At 65.3% G+C, this 17,211-nt stretch overlaps 1 protein-coding gene across 2 annotated transcripts in view; it reads right to left on the minus strand.

The window, feature by feature from the left end:
- Window positions 1–8,559: 8,559 nt before the first annotated feature.
- Window positions 8,560–17,211, minus strand: part of SH3TC1 (SH3 domain and tetratricopeptide repeats 1) — a 34,491-nt gene continuing 25,839 nt past the window's right edge. For both annotated transcript variants that reach the window (XM_054581904.1, XM_054581905.1), the window contains 6 exons: window positions 15,383–15,563; window positions 14,193–14,343; window positions 12,814–12,936; window positions 11,887–12,037; window positions 10,730–10,926; window positions 8,560–9,238 (listed from right to left, as the gene is read on the minus strand). In XM_054581904.1, the coding sequence (XP_054437879.1) occupies window positions 8,978–9,238; window positions 10,730–10,926; window positions 11,887–12,037; window positions 12,814–12,936; window positions 14,193–14,343; window positions 15,383–15,563 (1,064 nt within the window). In that variant the 3' untranslated portion in view covers window positions 8,560–8,977. The remainder of the gene's footprint in view (window positions 9,239–10,729; window positions 10,927–11,886; window positions 12,038–12,813; window positions 12,937–14,192; window positions 14,344–15,382; window positions 15,564–17,211) is intronic.

Genomic DNA, 17,211 nt, shown 5'->3' on the forward strand with positions numbered 1-17,211 from the left:
CTAATAATAAAACACCCTTGTGGATAATTTAGAAAGTAGCAAAGAGTGTGCAGAAACGCTGGGCTAACAGTCACCCCCAGAGTAGGTTAAACGGTGGCCCTGAAAAAGGCGTGTCCACGTCCGAGCCGGCAGAACCCTGTGTGTGTGGCCTTATTCAAGGACCTCAACACGAGAGCATCTGGATTATCGGGGAGACGGGCCCCTGACCCCAGGGATGAGTGTCTGCGTGAGACACGCAGGGGAGGAGGAGGAGGAGGCCTCAGGAAGATGAAGGCAGAGGACGGGCCACCGCCCGGCAACGGCTGGAGCCACCAGCAGCCAGGAGAGGCGGGAAGGAGCCTCCCCTGGGACCTCCGGAGGGAGTGGCGCTAAGGACACCTTGAGCTCAGACTTCTGGCCTCCGAGACGCTGAGGGAATACATTTCCGTTGCTTTAGTCACCGAGTTTGTAGCAATTTGTTTCAGCAGCCACAGGAATTGAGTCCTGGCCTTGGTCCCCGCGGCCCGCGTGGCCCTCGCTGACGCCTGGGCTGCTGTCCTCTCCCTGGTCTGTGTCTCGGGGGCGCGTGTGCGGGGGGGCCATGTTTTATGTGGTTAAGATCGGACTGACAGGCCTTGCAGTATCTTCATGTTCAGAACACGATGCCGTGAGCGTTTTCTCACTTTATCAAGTTGTTTTTGCAGAACTCTTTTTCTGATTATGCAGTATATATATATATTAAGAATACATGTGTCCTTCCTACACTTTGGACGATGTAGAAATATGCACGTAAGGAATAAAAGTTGTTTGATGTGTCAACCAAGGACAGTAGCGCGCACTGGCCGAAGTCCTGCCGGGACGTGTGAAACGGGGCAGCGCCATGAACGCCGGCCTGGCAGCCCCACGCCCCCCGAAACAACCTCGCCACCCGCGTGACGCCCCTGCGCTTTCATCCCACAGGAACGAAGACCCTGTCCTCACGGACACCCGTGCAAACGCTCGCGGCCGCTTCCTGCCGGCCCGGAGCCGGGCGCCAGGGGAGCGGCTCGGCCAACCGTGGCACAGGGGCCGCGGGCGGCACCCAAAGGGAGAGACTGCGCCGCGTGCGGCCACCCCGGGAGCTCAGAGACGTTATGTTGATTTTAAAAAGTTCACAGCCTGCATGATGCCACGTGCGTAGCCGCGGTGGGCGGAGCAGAGCAGACGTGAGAAGACTCAGGGGTGCGCGGGGTGAGGGACAGGGCGGGGGCTGTGACCCGGAGGGCGGGGGTCGGGGAGCAGCTGGCATCTTGACGGCAGCGGGGGTGGCGCGAACCTGCACCCAGGATGAAACGGCCCGGGACCGCCCCCACGCCGGGCCCTGCTACAGAGGAAGCGGCCCTGGGGAAGCTGAGCGACGCGTGCGCGGGGCCTCCCTGTGCTGTCTTTGCAACTTCTTCTAAATCAGTCATTGTTTCCAAATAAGAAGTAAAAACCATCCTGCCTGGAAAACCGGAGCCACTCCGGGCGTTTGGAACAGGCGGTGGTGCCCGGCACAGGGCCATAGAGCATCAGTGAGGCCGACGCCCGGGACCGTTCCCACCCCCAGGGGACCCTCTGCCTGTCCCCAGGCCCCCCAGGCAGCCCCCGCGAGTTCCTGCTACGTTCTCAGCCCGGCCGCAGGCCGGGGTGCCGGCCACTGGTTTTCTGACTCGGAAAGGCTGAGGTCCTGCTCCGCAGCTGCGGGCCAAGGGCCGCAGGCAAGAGCCCCATAAATAAACCATTGACGAGATAAAGCGTCAAAACACACGCAGGTGACAAGGAGGCGTCAGGGACAGGTACCAGCCCCTATGGGGCCATGTCCAGGCTCCAGCTCCAGCCGGCTGCCCCTGCTGCCCCCGCTGCCCTGACCACCCCGGTGTGGCCAGGGACGACAGGCCACCTGGGTGCCGGCTGGGGGCGGCCGGCAGCCGCAGGCGAGGTCTGGGCTCTGCCCTTCCCAGCCCACGCGCCCTCTCTGGGCCTCCGCCACGCTGCGTCCCGGACACGCCACGGCCCGGCCGCCCAGCCAGCACGCGTGCGGTGGTCCGGGGCAGGAATTCGAAAACATGTCCCACCCGGGTCCTCCGCAGCAGGGAGTCCTCCAGCTCGCCACTCGGTCCGTCCTCAGCAGAAATTGTACACGACAGTAACTCACGGTAACAAACAAACAAGCAAACCAACAAGCAAACCCGGCCCAAGAAAGGGGAGCGTAAGGGCCTTCTGAGAAAAGAGGGTTCTGTTCAGTGAGAAATTCTCCAAACCTTCCTTCACGTGGGTTCAAAGCCCTTCCCTGACCTCCCAGGTTACACCTGCCCAGGTGTCCCAGGGAGGCAGAGGCCCCGTCCTGTCTCCCAGCCCCTGGCGCCCGCCTGCTTGCTGGTTGTCGTCGCACACGGGGTTGCCGCTGCTCTGGATGCACATGTTGTGATACTTGATACGTTTCCCAGCTCATGCCTAGTCTTGCTTGTAATTTTTTAAAAAGATTTTATTTATTTTTAGAGAGGGGAAGGGAAGGAGAAAGAGGGAGAGAAACACCAGTGTGCGGTTGCCTCTCGAGCGCCTCCTACTGGGGACCTGGCCTGCAACCCAGGTCTGGGCCCTGACTGGGAAATGGGACTGGCAACGCCTTGGTTCTCAGGCCGGCGCTCCGTCCACGGAGCCCCGCCAGCCAGGCGCTCGCCGGTAATCGCAACACACCAGCTCCCTCAACCCTTCCCTCTGCGGTGTTTGGGTCCTTGGAGACATCCCTCCCCTCCCCGGCTCCTGAAATACCCTCGCTTTCTTTTTTTGTTAGAAATTCACATTGCTTCTGCTTTCCATGCCGTGTTTTTCACCCGACAGCAACGGCAGTGTGAGGAGGTTGCAAGGCAGGGACTCTACTTCCTAGGGAGCCACCGAGCGCCCCCCATGGGCGGCTAAGGGGCCCTCGCGCTCCATCAGGGCTCCACACAGTGGCTGATTCAGGTCGAGGCTGCCTGTTGTTTCCTAGGGAGCCACTTGTCCCTGTCCCAGTACTATGCTGTATTCATGAAATAATTTTATATTAAACCGTCGGATCTGAGAGGGCAAAGGCCCGCTCCAAGGCTTCCTCTTGCAAGCGAACACGGGTCCGGCTGCCCGCCACTTCGAAAGCCAATACTCGAGACACAGGTGTCGATGTAAAGTAAAGTGGTTTCTTCAGGTGCCGGCCACCTGGAAGGTGAGGGACTCTCATATCAAAGCCTACCTTCCCCTCTCAGGGCAGGCAGGGGTTTTTATAAGGAGGGGGAGGGAAAGCAGAACAAAGAGACCGGGGGAGGGGCGGTGGGCCAGCAGGCAGGGTGCTCGCTGGTCCTGGCATTGAATGGGGCAGCGTCGGCGCCAGCCACATTCCTGCCGCCGGGGGCACTGTGTTGCCCACAGTCCCGGTCCCGGCCGTTTCTAGCAGGAACTGGGACTGCAGGCCCCTGCCAAACACTTACAAAGAAGCTGCCAGCGTGTGAGTTCTTTTATCAGCATGTCAGTGCGTATTCTAGTTCTGTTGCCTGGTAAGCCAGCGTCCTATGAAGTGTTTATTCCCTACTACACTCTCCCCCAGGAGCGCGGCGGCTGTTCCCGACCTCACGTTCTGCCACATAAATTCTAGAATCCATTTGTGAAGTTTTACATAAACCCTGTGGGATGTTTTTTGGGAATTGCCAGGAAGCCGTACGTCAGCTTGAAGAGAGCTGACATCTTTATTTACCGCAGTGAGTTTTCCGACCCACAAGCACAGTAAATATTTGGTTAGATTTATTATGGGATAGCGCATATTTTTTCGTGATAGTCTCAGTTGTGCAAGTTTTAAAGCTGCCCTCCCCAGCCCCTCGTCGACGGATCAACTTCTGTTCGCCCTCCCCAGCAAGCTGGGCCGCGTCTGTGTGCGGCAAGCCCAAGCCTCTCTCGGAATTTTCCATGTAAACAGCTGTTTCATCGGTGAATAACGCCCACTTGTTTCTTTAACACTCCTCTGAGTCTGTTTCTTTTTCCTCTGTGAGCTGCGTCTCCTGGGACCTGACCTCCAACGTGCCGCGGGCCGGAAGCGGTGGAAGCCCCCGGCCTCGGCCTGGGACTCTGCGGACGGCGCCCCAGGTCTGCTGTTGAGTGGGGTGGGCAGCCCTGACCGGGTGCGGGCGGGCTGTGCTCGCTGCCGAGCATTCGTCCCACGCAGGTGGGGACGAAAGGCTGTGGAGCGCTTGTCCCGTGGGCGTCCGGCCGCTCACAGGGCTCCGGGGGCTACTCTTGCCCTGCCCAGGTGCCGGCTGGAGACTCAGACGAGGCGCGACGGGCCTGCAGAAGCTCCCAGCGCCGGGGGCCCCGGCCCGAGGGCCGCACCACGGGGCAGGCAGCGGTGAGGAGGGGAGGGCCCCCTCTCTTGCCCCCCACCTTCCCTGTCCCAGGCGGGGCCCCTGGGGTGTGTCCTGAAAAGCGGGCGGTTGGGACTCGGTCAGAGCCCGGCCAACCCCACACTCGGCTCGGGACCCCGCCTGTGCCGGGAACGGGCGTGTCTGCTTGAAGTGGCTGGGACTCCGGCAGTGTGCGGGGTCGTGACCCTGCTTCTCGGGCCCTCCCTGCCAGCCGGCAGCCTCCTGGAAACCCGGGCAGGGCCAGCGAGGGCGGGATGGGGCCAGTGGGGAGGAAGGCGCGCAGAGAGCAGCACCCCTGTCCTGGGAGGAAACTGCCCCCTTGGTTGCCCCCCACCCCAGGCAGGGCCTGGTCTTGAGCCTGAGGCAGCAGGCCTCCCGCCCCTGATTTCTCTGGAAACACAGCTAGGCCCTCCCCCAGCCTCACAGCCCCCCAAATTGATAGGTCCCCAGAGAGGTTCACTCAGCCTGTAGACGAGCCCACCCTGTTTGTTCTGGGAGGGACACCCCTGTTTCCCGGAGACACCCCTGGCCCCGCATTCCCTCTCCCCGGAACGCCTGCAAGCCCAACCCAGAGGCCGGGGTTGTGAAATTGTTTCTGGTTCTGGCTGGGTGGACAAGGGCCACGCTCGCAGCTGAGAATGGTGCCCCCCGGGAGAAAGCCCAGAGACCCTCAGGCCCCAGGACCCCGCCTGCTGAGGCAAGAATGCTGTGGGCTCCATGGAGGCCTCACTCAGAGCGGGAGGGTGGCCGGGAGCCTGCGGCCCGACCCCCGCCTTCCCGCCTTCCCGCCTTCCCGCCTCCGCTCCCGGTGCAGAAGCTAAACCTCAAGGCTGTGCACTTGGTGTGGGGTCGGTGGGTGGGGGGCACGGAGGCCTGTGGGGGGCGCCGCCAGGTGTGCTGCTGAATGCCGGTCCCTCCGGGGACGGCTCTGGGCTGCAGGGACGCCAGGCCTAAGCCCAGGTGTGTGTTATCTGGGCTTTGTAACGAAGGGCCACAAACATAACAGCTGAGAGCAATGCCCGTTCATTAACTGCAGTTTTGTGGGTCAGGCGTCTGCGCCCCACTCTCTGCTCGGAGTCCTGGCAGGCTGTGGCCAGGGCCTATCTGGGCTGCAATGTCCCCTGAGAGCCGGGCCCGCTAGTTGCTGGCAGACTCAGTTCCTCGCGTTGCAGAACCGAGGCCCCCGCGGCGCTGACAGCAGCCAGCCGCCCTGCCGGACCTCTGGCCACGCCCCCGGCCCGGTAGGCAGTTCTCCCGCCGCGGTGGGCTTCTCAGGGCCTTCTCAGGGCCTTCTCAGGGCCGTGGGGGGAGTCCCGCTGCTTCTCCGCTCTGCCTGCTAGGAGTTCCGGCCCTCCGGAAAGGCTCACCGGGTCAGGCCGGGCCCCGGCTGATGTCTCATTTGAGCAACAGGCAGCTCCTGCAAGAGCGTCATTACACCTGAGATTCTCTTCCCTCCCCACCTGATGCGACCTAACGTTCAGTCTCACCTGCCTTCGGGGTGGGCTTATAAAGAGGCACGTTCGTGTTCCTGCCTCCGCCTGGGTCAAAACACGCCGGCGTTTTCATTCCTGTTTGCACAGCGACCGGTGAGTGTACTCACCCAAGGGGCAAATGCCAGGCGCTCGACGTCCGAACAGCCTGGCAGGGACTGCCACCCCCTCTTACAGAGGAGCAAACCGAGGCGCCCAGAGCGCAGGCCTGTGGCACAGGCAGGGTGCCTTCTGTGGGGGCCGCCGTCTGAGCAGCAAGGCCTGGACTTGCACGGGCCCCCCGCCCAGCTGCCGGTAGACAGGTCCGGGCTGCACAGCCTGAGACCCACAGCCCCTGCCCAGGCCGGGCCGGGAGGCGCACAGCCGGCCGCTATCGAGCTGTCCCCAGACGCCACTGCGGTCCCAGACGGTGCCAGCTGGAGCCCAAGGGGAGCTGTGATGCCCCACCCTGCGCTCCCTCGGGGTCACCTAGGCGCACCTCTCTGTCCACAGGGGACGCCCCTTGTGGCTGCTCGAACCCCTCCACTGATGGGGAGCTTGCTTCTCTCGCCATCTCCGGGGAAGCCGCCGGGACACAAGCTGAGCCTCACAGCGAGGCTGCCCACGACCTGCACCTGCACAGCAGTGACGTCGGCCAGAGATGCTGTGCATCCTGGGGCTGGTCACACGCCCTCTCTGAGCTCTGGTCTCCTTGTCCAAACCTGGGGCCACCTGGGATTGGGCCACACTGGCCCCGCAGTGAAGCCGGAGCAGAGACTAGGGGGTGGAGACAGCCAGGCTGCATGGAGCTCCAGCACCTCACAGTCCGGAGCGGCGGCTGCGTGGCCGCAGGCTGGGTGCTTCCCTGCTGCTGGGGGAGGTGGCTGGCAGAGCCTCCGGGGACCCATGGCAACGAGTGCGACTTTATGCCCAGCCCTGGGAGCTCCCCAGGGCCCCTGTCCAGCAGCCGTTAGTGAGCTCGCGCGCAGTAGGTGCACAGTGAGCTAGTGTGGGGAGGTGACTGGGCAGACACTGGCGCCTTCTTCCACAGCCAGCCCAGTGGGCCCTGCCCTCTGTGCCCGTCGGCGCCGCCTGGTGCCAGGCACACGCCCGTCTCACAGCCACGGCTGAGAAAAGGGCTCCGGGGTTGCGGCCCTCGGGAGGGGCCAGGCAGGACCGGCTGTGAGCCCGGCCCCTGGCAGCCACCTCTGCCCCTCGGCCACACAGGAGAGAGGCTGGCCGCCCAGCCCTGTGAGCCCCCTCTGTGCCCAGCATGCAGTCTCCCCTCGTTCCCAGGACCTGGAGGTGCAGTTTGTCTTTGGTGACAGATGAAGAAGAGACAGAGGGCCTAAGTGGTTAAGCGACTTGGCCCGAGTGACTCAACCTTGGGTTCCGGGCTCCGTAGCCTGTGGGTGTTGGCGCTCTTCCCACAGTAATAAGTATCGTTAATAGGAAACAGGCAGCCCTGAGCGCGGAGCGGAGTGGAGCCGGCTGCTCAGATCCTCGCTTCAGACCGATGCAGGGCCTGCCCGCCCCGTGCTAGCTGTAATCAGCTGGGACGCAGAGGAATAAATGCTGTCCCCACGCACCCCACAGCCTATAAGTGCGGGACTTGAATCTGACCCCAGGGCTGGGACGAACGAGCTTCCCCTCTCGACCTCCAGGTCAGCTGCCAAGAGCAGCGGGGTCCCAGGAGGCCACTTCCCCCGGGGGGTGGGGGGAGGGGCGGTCAGGGGACGAAAGCTTGCGGCGGGGCACAGATGCCAAGGCCCACGCTGTCTGTGGCAGGTGGTTGGCGGGTGACCTGCTGTGGGTCCCACCCCACTCCGAGTGGCTACGGGCCCAGGCCTGGGTGCTGGCTGGCTGCCGGTCACAGGCCTCAGAGATCTGTGTCCCCGGGGCGCCTGGGACGGGCGCTTCCTCAGGCCTTCCTGTTTTCCTTCCCACTTTCAGGCCAGCCGCAGAAAAGGCAGCCTTGGGTCAAGGTCAGAAGGTTTGTCCCAGCTCCATTCCCAGTTCTCATCAGGCTGTTCCTTTGCCGGGGTTTGGGCTCTGGGAAGCTCTCTGCTGCCCCCTGGTGGGAGGCCTGTAGGCTCTGGGGCGGGTGGTGGGGCTCCCAGCACCCAGGACCGGAGGAAGGAGGACTGACAGATCTCTTCTGCTCTCCCCAGGGCCCTGCCCCCTCTGCTGGCCGCGACCCGGGCCCAGCACTGGACCCGCTCTGCCCCACCGGTGAGCCCGCTCCTGGCTTTGGTCTCCCCTTCTGTTAAATGAGGGTGTGGGGAGAGGGGCTGAGAAGTGTCGGTTTCAGGGGCACAGGCTTCCTCGGGGGGTGGACCGTGTTTTGGACCCAGACAGGGGTGGTGGTGGCACAGCATCATGACGGAGAAAAACGCCCCTGAATCAGCCGCTTGAAACAGTTGATTTTATGTTACGTGAATTTTGCCTGACGCACAAAATAAATTAAAGAAAACGAGGAGCTTGGAGTGGTGCCCTGTGGGCGACCCCCACCCGACCTGCCTCCTTGGGCCTTGGGTCCCCTGCCTGTCAGTCGGGGGAGGATTTCAGCGAGGAATGCGGGGGGGTTCCTGGGACTGCTGCCCCGGGGGGGGGGGTGCAGGGAGCAGGGGGGCCGGCGGGGTAGGCGGCAGACGCTGCGGCGCCTACCTGCTACCAGGCTCAACTCTGGAGCTCAGCCCCTACTACCCGCTGTGTGACTGTGGGCAAAGCACCCGACCTCTCTGGTCCTGTTTTTCAGCTGTAAAAGGGGCCCACAGCCGTCCAACCCCGCAGGGAGGCCTGAAGGTTAGAGGCTAGAACTCCACGCCAGACACATGGCAAGGGCTCCGAGGAGGGACAAGTGAGTGATGCGCCCAAGGCCGCGTGTGAGTGCCTGGCAGGGGACCTGGCCTGGGCCTGTGGGACTCCCAGCCTTCCCACTTATACCTGAGGGTGGGGTGCAGCAGCAGGGTGGCCCCCGGTCGGGGCCTCGTCCCTGGGTGCTCGCTCCCCAGGAGGCCTGCAGACTTGAGGAGGTGGCTGCAAACACATTTATTGCTGTTCGGCCCCTGCCCTCGTTTCCCAGAAACTGAGCGCCAGGCCCCACACCCAAAACACGGGCCCTCAGGGCGAGTGGCCGCCGGAGGCCAGCCAGGGCACCCGCCCCCAGCACCGCTGGGGGGCCAGGTTGGCCCTGCGGAGGTTGAGCTCTGAAGCGAAGGCCCTGGCCTTCTGGTAGAAGAAGAGAGACTTCTCGCGGTCCCGCAGGAAGCTGTGGTAGATGGTGGCCAGGCGCGCGTAGATCTTCATCTGGGCCTTTTTGTGGCCCAGGTCCACGGCCGCCGCCAGCGCCAGCTGGTAGTACCCGGCCGCGTCGAACGGGTCCTGAGGGGAGACGTGAGGTTGAGCACAGGTCGCACAGGAGCTGGTCCTGGGTGGAAGGGGCCGCGTGGAGCCAAGTCCCCAGAGCTGCCCCCACCGCTGACCGCCCACCCCCCCCGCCCCCCGCTGTGCCGGCTGCGGCAGGTGGGACACCCGGGAGGCCCGCGATGGGGGCGCCCCTGGTATTCCCCTGGGAGAGGCCCACCTGCTCCAGAGGGGCTGCCAGAGGTTCGGGGGCGCCCCTGAGGTCTGCGCAGCCTGGACGGGCGCTCTGGCCGCCCCGCCCCCCGCCCTTCACCAGGCCCCGTTCCGGCCAGGCCCCTGCGTTGCTCCCCGGCCCTCCTGAGGGGGTCCCTGCCCTGCACAGCCCGGGCCGCACCCCCACCCGGAGGCCCAGTGGCTTCCCCCGGGCTGAGGTGGGTCTGGCTGCCCCCGCGGGGCCGCCCCAGCCCAGGGCCATCCCAACTCCTGTCCCTCCATCTGTCCGTGTCCACACTGAGGCCACATGGCCGGGCCCCACCTCGCCCACGGCCCCGCACAGTGTCACCTCCGGAAGCTTTCCTTGCAGTTTTGATGGGGCGTGACGTCTCCCAGACACTGGCTCCTATTCCAGAGGCAACTTAGCCTCCAACCCAGGGTCCCAAGTCAGGGTGCCCCGCCCCGCCCCCACTCGCGTCTCCAGCCCCAGCCTGGACGACACAGGGCCCAGTCACACGGCCTGGGCCACGCTCAGCCGCAGAGGTTGCCACTGCTCTCAGGATCCCCCAGAGCTGCCTGGCTCTGACGTGGCCGAGGCCGCAGTGACTGCTCCTGACCATCAGGTGGCGCCAGCGCATAGCCAAGGCCCGCACTCCGATGGGCCCAGCTCAGCCTGGCTGCCTGGAGCCGTGTCCCTGCTTGGAACCCTGGGGCAAATCACACCCGAGCTTTCTCCTGTGAAGTGGGATGATTGTGGCCACCCTGCCCAGGTGACATGAGGATTCAAGGTGTCCCAGGGTCCCAGGAAGAGCCCTGCACAGACTGGCAGGCTTCCTGGAAGAGGGGCCAGGATTCGGGCTGCATCTTGCGTCACAGAGATCACAGCGACCCCCTCCTTTCTTCCCTGAGAGTCCTTTTCCCCTCCCACTTGTCTGTGGCTAACTCCCATTGGACTGTCCACACTCAGCTTTTGCGCCACCTCCTCCAGGAGGCCCCCCTGGTTACACTCCCGTTGGTCCCTTACCCAACAGCTGCTGCCACCTGTTCCCATGTCAGCCTCCTCCACTGACCCTGAGCTCTGAAGGGCAGGCCCTGGCCTTGCTTGGGGCTCGGAGGGCCGGCTGGCCGCGCCCGCTCCTCCTGGCCAGGCCCGGAGCCCCTGGGGCCTGGGGCGCGCCGGACAGAGGACCTGGACCCAAGCCTCTGGGGCCTCAGTGGGGATCCCACCCAAGGCCGGCGAGGGTGCCCCTACGCGGCCCCGCGCACCGGAGGCCCGCCTCCCCGCCCCGCACACACCTTCAGCTCGTAGAAGATGATGTCCCCGAGCACCAGGTACACTTTCACGTAGTACAGTGTCTCCTCATCGAACTCCAGCGGCGAGGTGCAGAGCGAGAGCGCCTTCAGGTAGAAGTGCTCGGCCAGCTCGCCGTGGCCCAGCTGGTGGTGCAGGGCGGCCAGCCGGTGGTAAGCCACGCGCTCGTTCAGACGGTCCCCTGGGGACGCAGGGGAGGGCCCCGCGTGAGGACACACTGCGGGGAGGGGGCGGTGGCAGGGGCACGGGCTCCTCGGGAGCACCCGCGCCGGTGCCGCCTCAAAGCTCGTGCCCGTCACCTCCCGGCCCGAGACGCACTCTTCCCGTCCGAGAAGTGGGCCCAGCAACACCCACCCCCAGCGCCCCCATCCACCGCGGGGGTGGGACACCGTTGAGGACTGGGAGGCCCCACCTCCGAGCCGGCATGTGGTCGCCTGGATGGGGTGCCTTTGTTGCTATTTTTGACTAGCAGACCCCAAAAGTCATGCAGTTGCACCCGCAGGGGCCAGGGCTCCGGTCAACCTCGGACATGACATCTGACCCTCCTGGTGTATCAGCAGCAGCCCCCGCCCCGTCCTCGGGGAGTCATCAGACTAGGCCATGCCCACCTCCCCCTTCCAGGGAGCCCCGTGGGGCCAGCACGCGAACCCTGCTTCCCGCCCTCTGCGTGCCCGGCCCTCTCGGGGCTCCCTTCTCTGGGGGAAGCTGGGAGGCCTGGGGCAGCACAGTCGGGTGCTGGGACAGAGGGACACCCGGCTCCGAGGGACCGGCTCGTGGAAAGGGTTCTGGGGTTTCGCCAGCCGGGGGACAGCTGGGGCTGGCTGAGCGCGGGGAAGGGCCGACGCGCCCTGGCAGGTTGGGGGCAGGTGAGAAGCCTGCGCGTCTGGGACACAAGGCGCAGTGGCCGGCCTGACCGTTGGCGAGCGAAGCGGCCGAGGTGCCGCCGAGCTGGTCGCATCCAGCCAGGCAGCGCGCGCGGCTCGGGCAGGGGCTGGGAGGGGGGATGCGGCTCATCTCGGCCCACCGCACAGAGGGCAGCCCAAGGACAGATGGACGGGCGGGCAGGAGGAGCCCACGCCGTCCTGTGCCCGCCTCCCGTGACCTTCCGCTCCGGCCCTCATTTCAGGGGTGAGGGGCTCACCCAGCGAGATGCTGAGAGCCAGGGCCACGTGGGCGAACTCCAGGCCCTCCTGCGGTGTCCCCACTTCCGTCAGCAGCGCCACCAGCTTGTTGCACAGCCGGAGCTCTGCCTCCTGGTTCCCTGTGGTCACAGCCAGCGGCAGCGCCCGGTCCTGTCCACACAGGCGGGGGGTCAGGCCCTCTCCTATAGCGGCTGGCCCACACCCAGGGTCCCCCTCAGAGCCCCAAGCACAGCTACCCCAAGCACAGCTACCCCACCGTCCCCCGATGGGAAGGGCAGCTCAGAGAGGCCCTGGCACCTCCAGGGCGGTGAGCAAGCCAGGGTGTGACCCTCAGCCCGCCCGCCTGCGCTGCCTCGCTCTGACCAGCCCTCCCCTCCGGGGCGGGGGGGCCTGACCAGGAGGGTCCAGCGCCCGCTATGCGCTGAAGGCGCCACGTTTATCTGAACCCCAGGGCCGAGCTGCACGCCAGGCGCTGGGCAGCTGGGAGGGGAGAAGCCGCTCCCTCGGGGCGGGGGGGCACACGTGGACCAGGCCCCAGTCCCCATCCCCCCGGCCCCCCGTCCCCCCGGCCCCCCGTCCCCCCGGCCCCCCGTCCCCCCGTCCCCCAGTCCCCCCGTCCCCCAGCTGATGTGCCGTGTCCTTCGGCACGCCCCGTGGGTCTCAGAGCCTCAGCATCCTCATGTGTACGATGGGGGCGGGCTCACACCCCAGGTTGTTGGAGGTGACCCAGATGTGTGCTGAATGCCCAAAGCTGCCCGTGGCCCTCACAGCCCTCCCTTCCTCTGACCCTCTGGGTGGGAGCCGGGGGGTCGTGACTCTCTCAGACGGCCCTACTTCTGGGAGGCCCCGGCCCCGCAGCGCCTGTGCCCGGGCCCCGCCCTCATGCCCCCGGAGCCCCGCCCCTGCGCATGGCCCCGGGCCCTCACCCTGTAGAAGGACACGGCTTTCTCCCGCTCCCAGGCCCCGTTGAAGAAGATGTCTCCGGCAGCCTCGAACAGCTCCAGCCCCAGGTTGGGGTCCCCCGTGTACAGGGCTGCGTCCTGTGCCACCTGTGGGGAGGCGGCACCTGTCATGAGACCCCCAGTCGCGCTTCAGAAGCACGTGCGCTGGGGGCCACGTCCCTCACACGCTTTGGGAGCGACAAGCCCTGTGCATTTCGAGCTCACTGTCACCCACTGGCGTGAGGTGACCCCTTCAGCCCTGGGTCCCGTGAGGAGGCTTGTCCTGTTGAGGACCCGGAGCTCACAGCTCCGGGCACAGAGTTCACAGCTGGCTCTCGAGTCCGAGGCCACGCCCAGACGCGGCACCCTCCGCTCGGCCTTGCGGGGCCCCCGCTCCCACTCTGTTTCCTCTGCGCCCCTTGGCAACACCTGATGGCACACGTCTGCCCATCTCTCCCCCCAGAGTACAGAGGCGACCAGCTTCTCGGCCGCGCCCAGGGCCGGGCACAGGGCCTGGTGCAGAGTAGGTGCTCCGCAAGGACGGCCGAGGAAACGGGAGGACTCGTCCCCGCCTGCGGTCCAGCCATGCCCGGCTGCCGGCAGTCCCGGACTTGGCCCCCCCCCCCCCACTTGGAGCTCCGCGCTTTTGCCCCTGTGAGTCCTGCTGCTGGCCCGCCCCCCAACCATGGACATGGGCCCCACTTGCGGCAACTGGAACCAGTCTCAGTGGCCCCAGACGGACACGCGCTCATCCTCCTGCTCCTTTCTGTCCCCCGCCCCCCATCCTGCCACAGCCCCGGGACCCCGAGCCAGCCTTGCCCGAGGAGCCTTGCCCCCTCAGCCGGGAGCTCCGGACCCCCCAGAGCCTCAGCCCCTGGCCCAGGGAGGTGCACAGCAGGTACTCGAAAAGGAAACAACTCGCAAAGATTGTGAGCCTCCCAATTTGTCCTGGGTCATGTCATGTTTAAAGGAGACGTGCCACATGCTACAGGAGCGAGGTCTTCTGTGTGCCAGCTGCGTGGGCACGTTGTGTGCACATGGATGGAGCCCTTGCTGTGTCCCAGCAGGGTGGGGGCACGGCGAGGGGCACATGCCTCTGGCCCCGGGGAGCCGAAGCTGTTGTGAGAGATGCTGGTGGGGGGCGGGGCGGGAAACACAATCCAGGGACAACGGCGAGATGGCAAGGGCACCTGGCACACAGCTCAACCGTGGCTTAGGGACGAGTGAGTGGCCTGGGTGCACAGGCGCACCAGCCCTCGCACCTGGATGCACGGATCCACAGCGCACCAGCCCCTCGCACCTGGACGAGAGGGCACACCAGCAGCCCTCACACCTGGATGCACAGGTGCACCAGCCCCTCGCACCTGGATGTACAGGTCCACCAACTCGTTCTGCTGGAGGAGGTAGTAGATCTTCCCAGCCTGCAGCCAGGCGTATGCCTCCTTCTCCTTCTCCTGGAGGTCGATGAATATCCCCAGGCTGCGCTTGGTGTAGTCCAGCGCCGATTTGTAGGCCCTGGAATTAGATGCAACAGTCAAAACTAGCCCCACCCCGGGCTGGCCGCCCAGTGGGAGGGGACCAGGCTCTTCCCAGGGCCGGGCCGGTGCTGGCGCACCTGCCCAGGCTGCTGGGGGAGCCCCGTGAACGCAGGCTGCACGGCGTGCCCAGCAAAGATAAAGGAGGCTCTCCGGAAGGAAGCGTCAGCCACGTGGCCCGGAGGGGCGCGGGGTCCCGTCTCTGCCCTCCTCCTGCCCACAGGTGCCTGACCTCTCTGGGCACAGCAGCAAACAGAGCCCTGGGCCAAATTCAGAGATGATCAGACTGGAGCGAGCCAGTCACCCAGAGGGCGTAAGTCGCGGGCGGCTGGGCTCTGCTCCCGTGCTTCTAACTCTGGGGCGGGCCTGGGAGGGGGCCTTCCCAGCAAGCTCCCCGCTGATGCGGATGCTACCACTGGGGACCCCGCTTTGAGAAGCTCTGGCCCACGGGCCCTGCCGTGGAACCGAGGCCCAGGACTAGCCGCGCCAAAGCCTGTGGAAGCCTGGCTCCTCCCTCTCTTTCAGCGAGACCCTGCACCAAAGGGCGGGCGATGGAGCTTCTCCCAGGCCCTGCGGGCTGCCTGGCTCCAGCCATCCCCCACCCCGTCCAGTCAGGGGCCCAGTGTGGGCTTCACAAGGGACACAGGACCCTGAAACCCGGCCCCATGGAAAGCTGATGGGGCAATGGACTGTCCTCTGTGCACGAGGCTCCCCCAAACACAGGTGGCTGCTGTCCTTACACCGGAACGGGGCCAAGGGAGCAGGCCCAGGGCGAGCAGAGGTCAGCTTACAGGAGCCCCCACAGCAGAGGGCGGCCCAGAGTGCACGCGGCCTCCCCCGGGGAGGAGGGCCAGCGGAGACCGAGGACAGGCATCGCGGGCTCCTGCGTCATGGGCATCTGTCAGTACGGCCCCTACCTGGCGCCGCAGAGCTTGCCCGGTACTAAGGGTCCCGGGAGGCCCCCGGGGGGCCCCCGGCGTCCTTGCCACCCCCTGCCGCTCTGCAGAGCCGGTGCTCACCGCTCAGTGCCCAGGGACAGGTAGAGCTGGCTGATGGTCTCCAGGAGCTGCCCCTCCAGCGCCTTGTCGGCCACTCTTCGGGCCAGTGAGAGCTGGAACTCATGGTAGACCACGCACTGGGCCGCCCGGGGCTTGACCGTGCTGTAGAAGTGACAGAGCCGCTGGACGGCGTGCAGTTGGCCTGGGCAGGAGACATGAGGAAGAGATCACGGGCACTTACACGGCAACGTTTGCAGCTTTCGAGGGCCCCGGCTGCGCGCCCACCGCTCCCGGACCTCTGTGACTGGGGTCCTCGCAGGCGGGGAGCCCCAGCTCAGGCAGGCTGAGGGCCCTGGCCAAGGTCCTGCACGATGGGGCCAGGCCGGGCGGGGCATGGGTGCTGGGGACACGCACGACCGCTTTTATCAGCCCCACGCGGGGGTCCTGGCCAGGCTCTCCCAGCAGGACACCTGCCCCTGCTTCACAGAGCTCCTCCCGACCCGGCGGCCAGGAAGCCTGTCATACTGGGCTGACGAGGCTGGACGCCAGCACCCCCGCCGGCAGGTGGGCCGGCCACACCCAAGACTGAGCACAGACACGCAGGGCAGACGGGATCCCAGTGCCGCCTCTGGCATTCGGGAACCAGAGCTCTGTCCTGACAACGGGCTCACAACCGCAGCTTCAGTTGCCTCGTCTGAAAGCAGGGGGCCTGGGGACAGCTGAGAGCTTTCACCATTAAAAACGATCCAAAGCCCTGGCCAGGTGGCTCACGTGGTTAGAGCATCATCCCGATATGCCAAGGTTGCAGGTTCGATCCCCGGTCAGGGCCCATCCAGAAATCAACCAACAAATGCATAAATAAGTGGAACAACAAATCAATGTTTCTTTCTCTCTCCCCCCTTCCCCGTTACTTCATTCTCTCACTCTCAAATTCATAAATAAAAAAAGTTTAAAAAAGATTCAAGGACATAATTTTAAAAATAGACAATAGAAAAATCAATGAAGCCAAACGCTGGTTCTCGGACAAGATTAATGACACGGACAAATCATTAGCCAGACTGACTGAGAAAAAAAGAGAAGACGCAAGTTGCCGAGGTCAGAGTGAGAGGGACATTCACCCTCACCCGGGACATGACCTCAGAGGTGACAGGGTGCTGACAGCATCCTGTGTGCCATGCGCACGGACACATCAGATGACCTACAGAAAAGGAACAAACGCCGAAAGGGACCCCAACGGCTGAAACAGCCTGCAAGGCGGCCCACAGCAAACGCGTGATGACCCTGGGAACCACCCAGCCCTCAATCTCCTTGCCATTCAATACAGGGGTTGGGGTACAGCACGGTCCCCCAGGTCCCCCGGCTTGGCCTTCCCAACTCTGATCTCCGAGTGCTCTGAGGGGCCCACAGCGCCCCTGCCAGCCTCAGGGGGCGCCCCCAGCACTCTCGGGGAGGACGCCAGACCGCAGCCCGGCTCTCCGCCCCGCCTGGCCCTGTCGAGGCGCTCGCCTCCGCAGCGTGCGGCCCAGCTCCTGCCGGCAGGGCCTTGGCTCCAGCTGCCCCTTCTGCCAGCTCCCGTCCTGCCCGTGCTCGGCTAAGCCCTCCTTACCCTCAGGCCCAAGACTAAAGGGACGCCCTGACCCAGGAGCCGGGCTGGGAGCTGCCCATCAGCACGCCGAGGACCCGCGTGGGGCTTGTGTGACCGGGGCCTCTTTCCCACGAGAGCCCCTCGGGTGCCGTTTGCAGGGGGAGCCCTGCCCGGAGCCTGGTGCACTCACACGCCGAGGGCTGTGCGCAAAGCTAATGCTCCTCCGCCCCGGGACCACCGCCCCCTGGGAGGCGTCCGGTGTGCA

This window comes from Pteronotus mesoamericanus, unplaced genomic scaffold (genome assembly GCF_021234165.1).
Source record: "Pteronotus mesoamericanus isolate MK-2021 breed Mesoamerican mustached bat unplaced genomic scaffold, CSHL_Meso_final contig_68, whole genome shotgun sequence".
NCBI classification, from domain to species: Eukaryota; Metazoa; Chordata; class Mammalia; order Chiroptera; family Mormoopidae; genus Pteronotus; species Pteronotus mesoamericanus.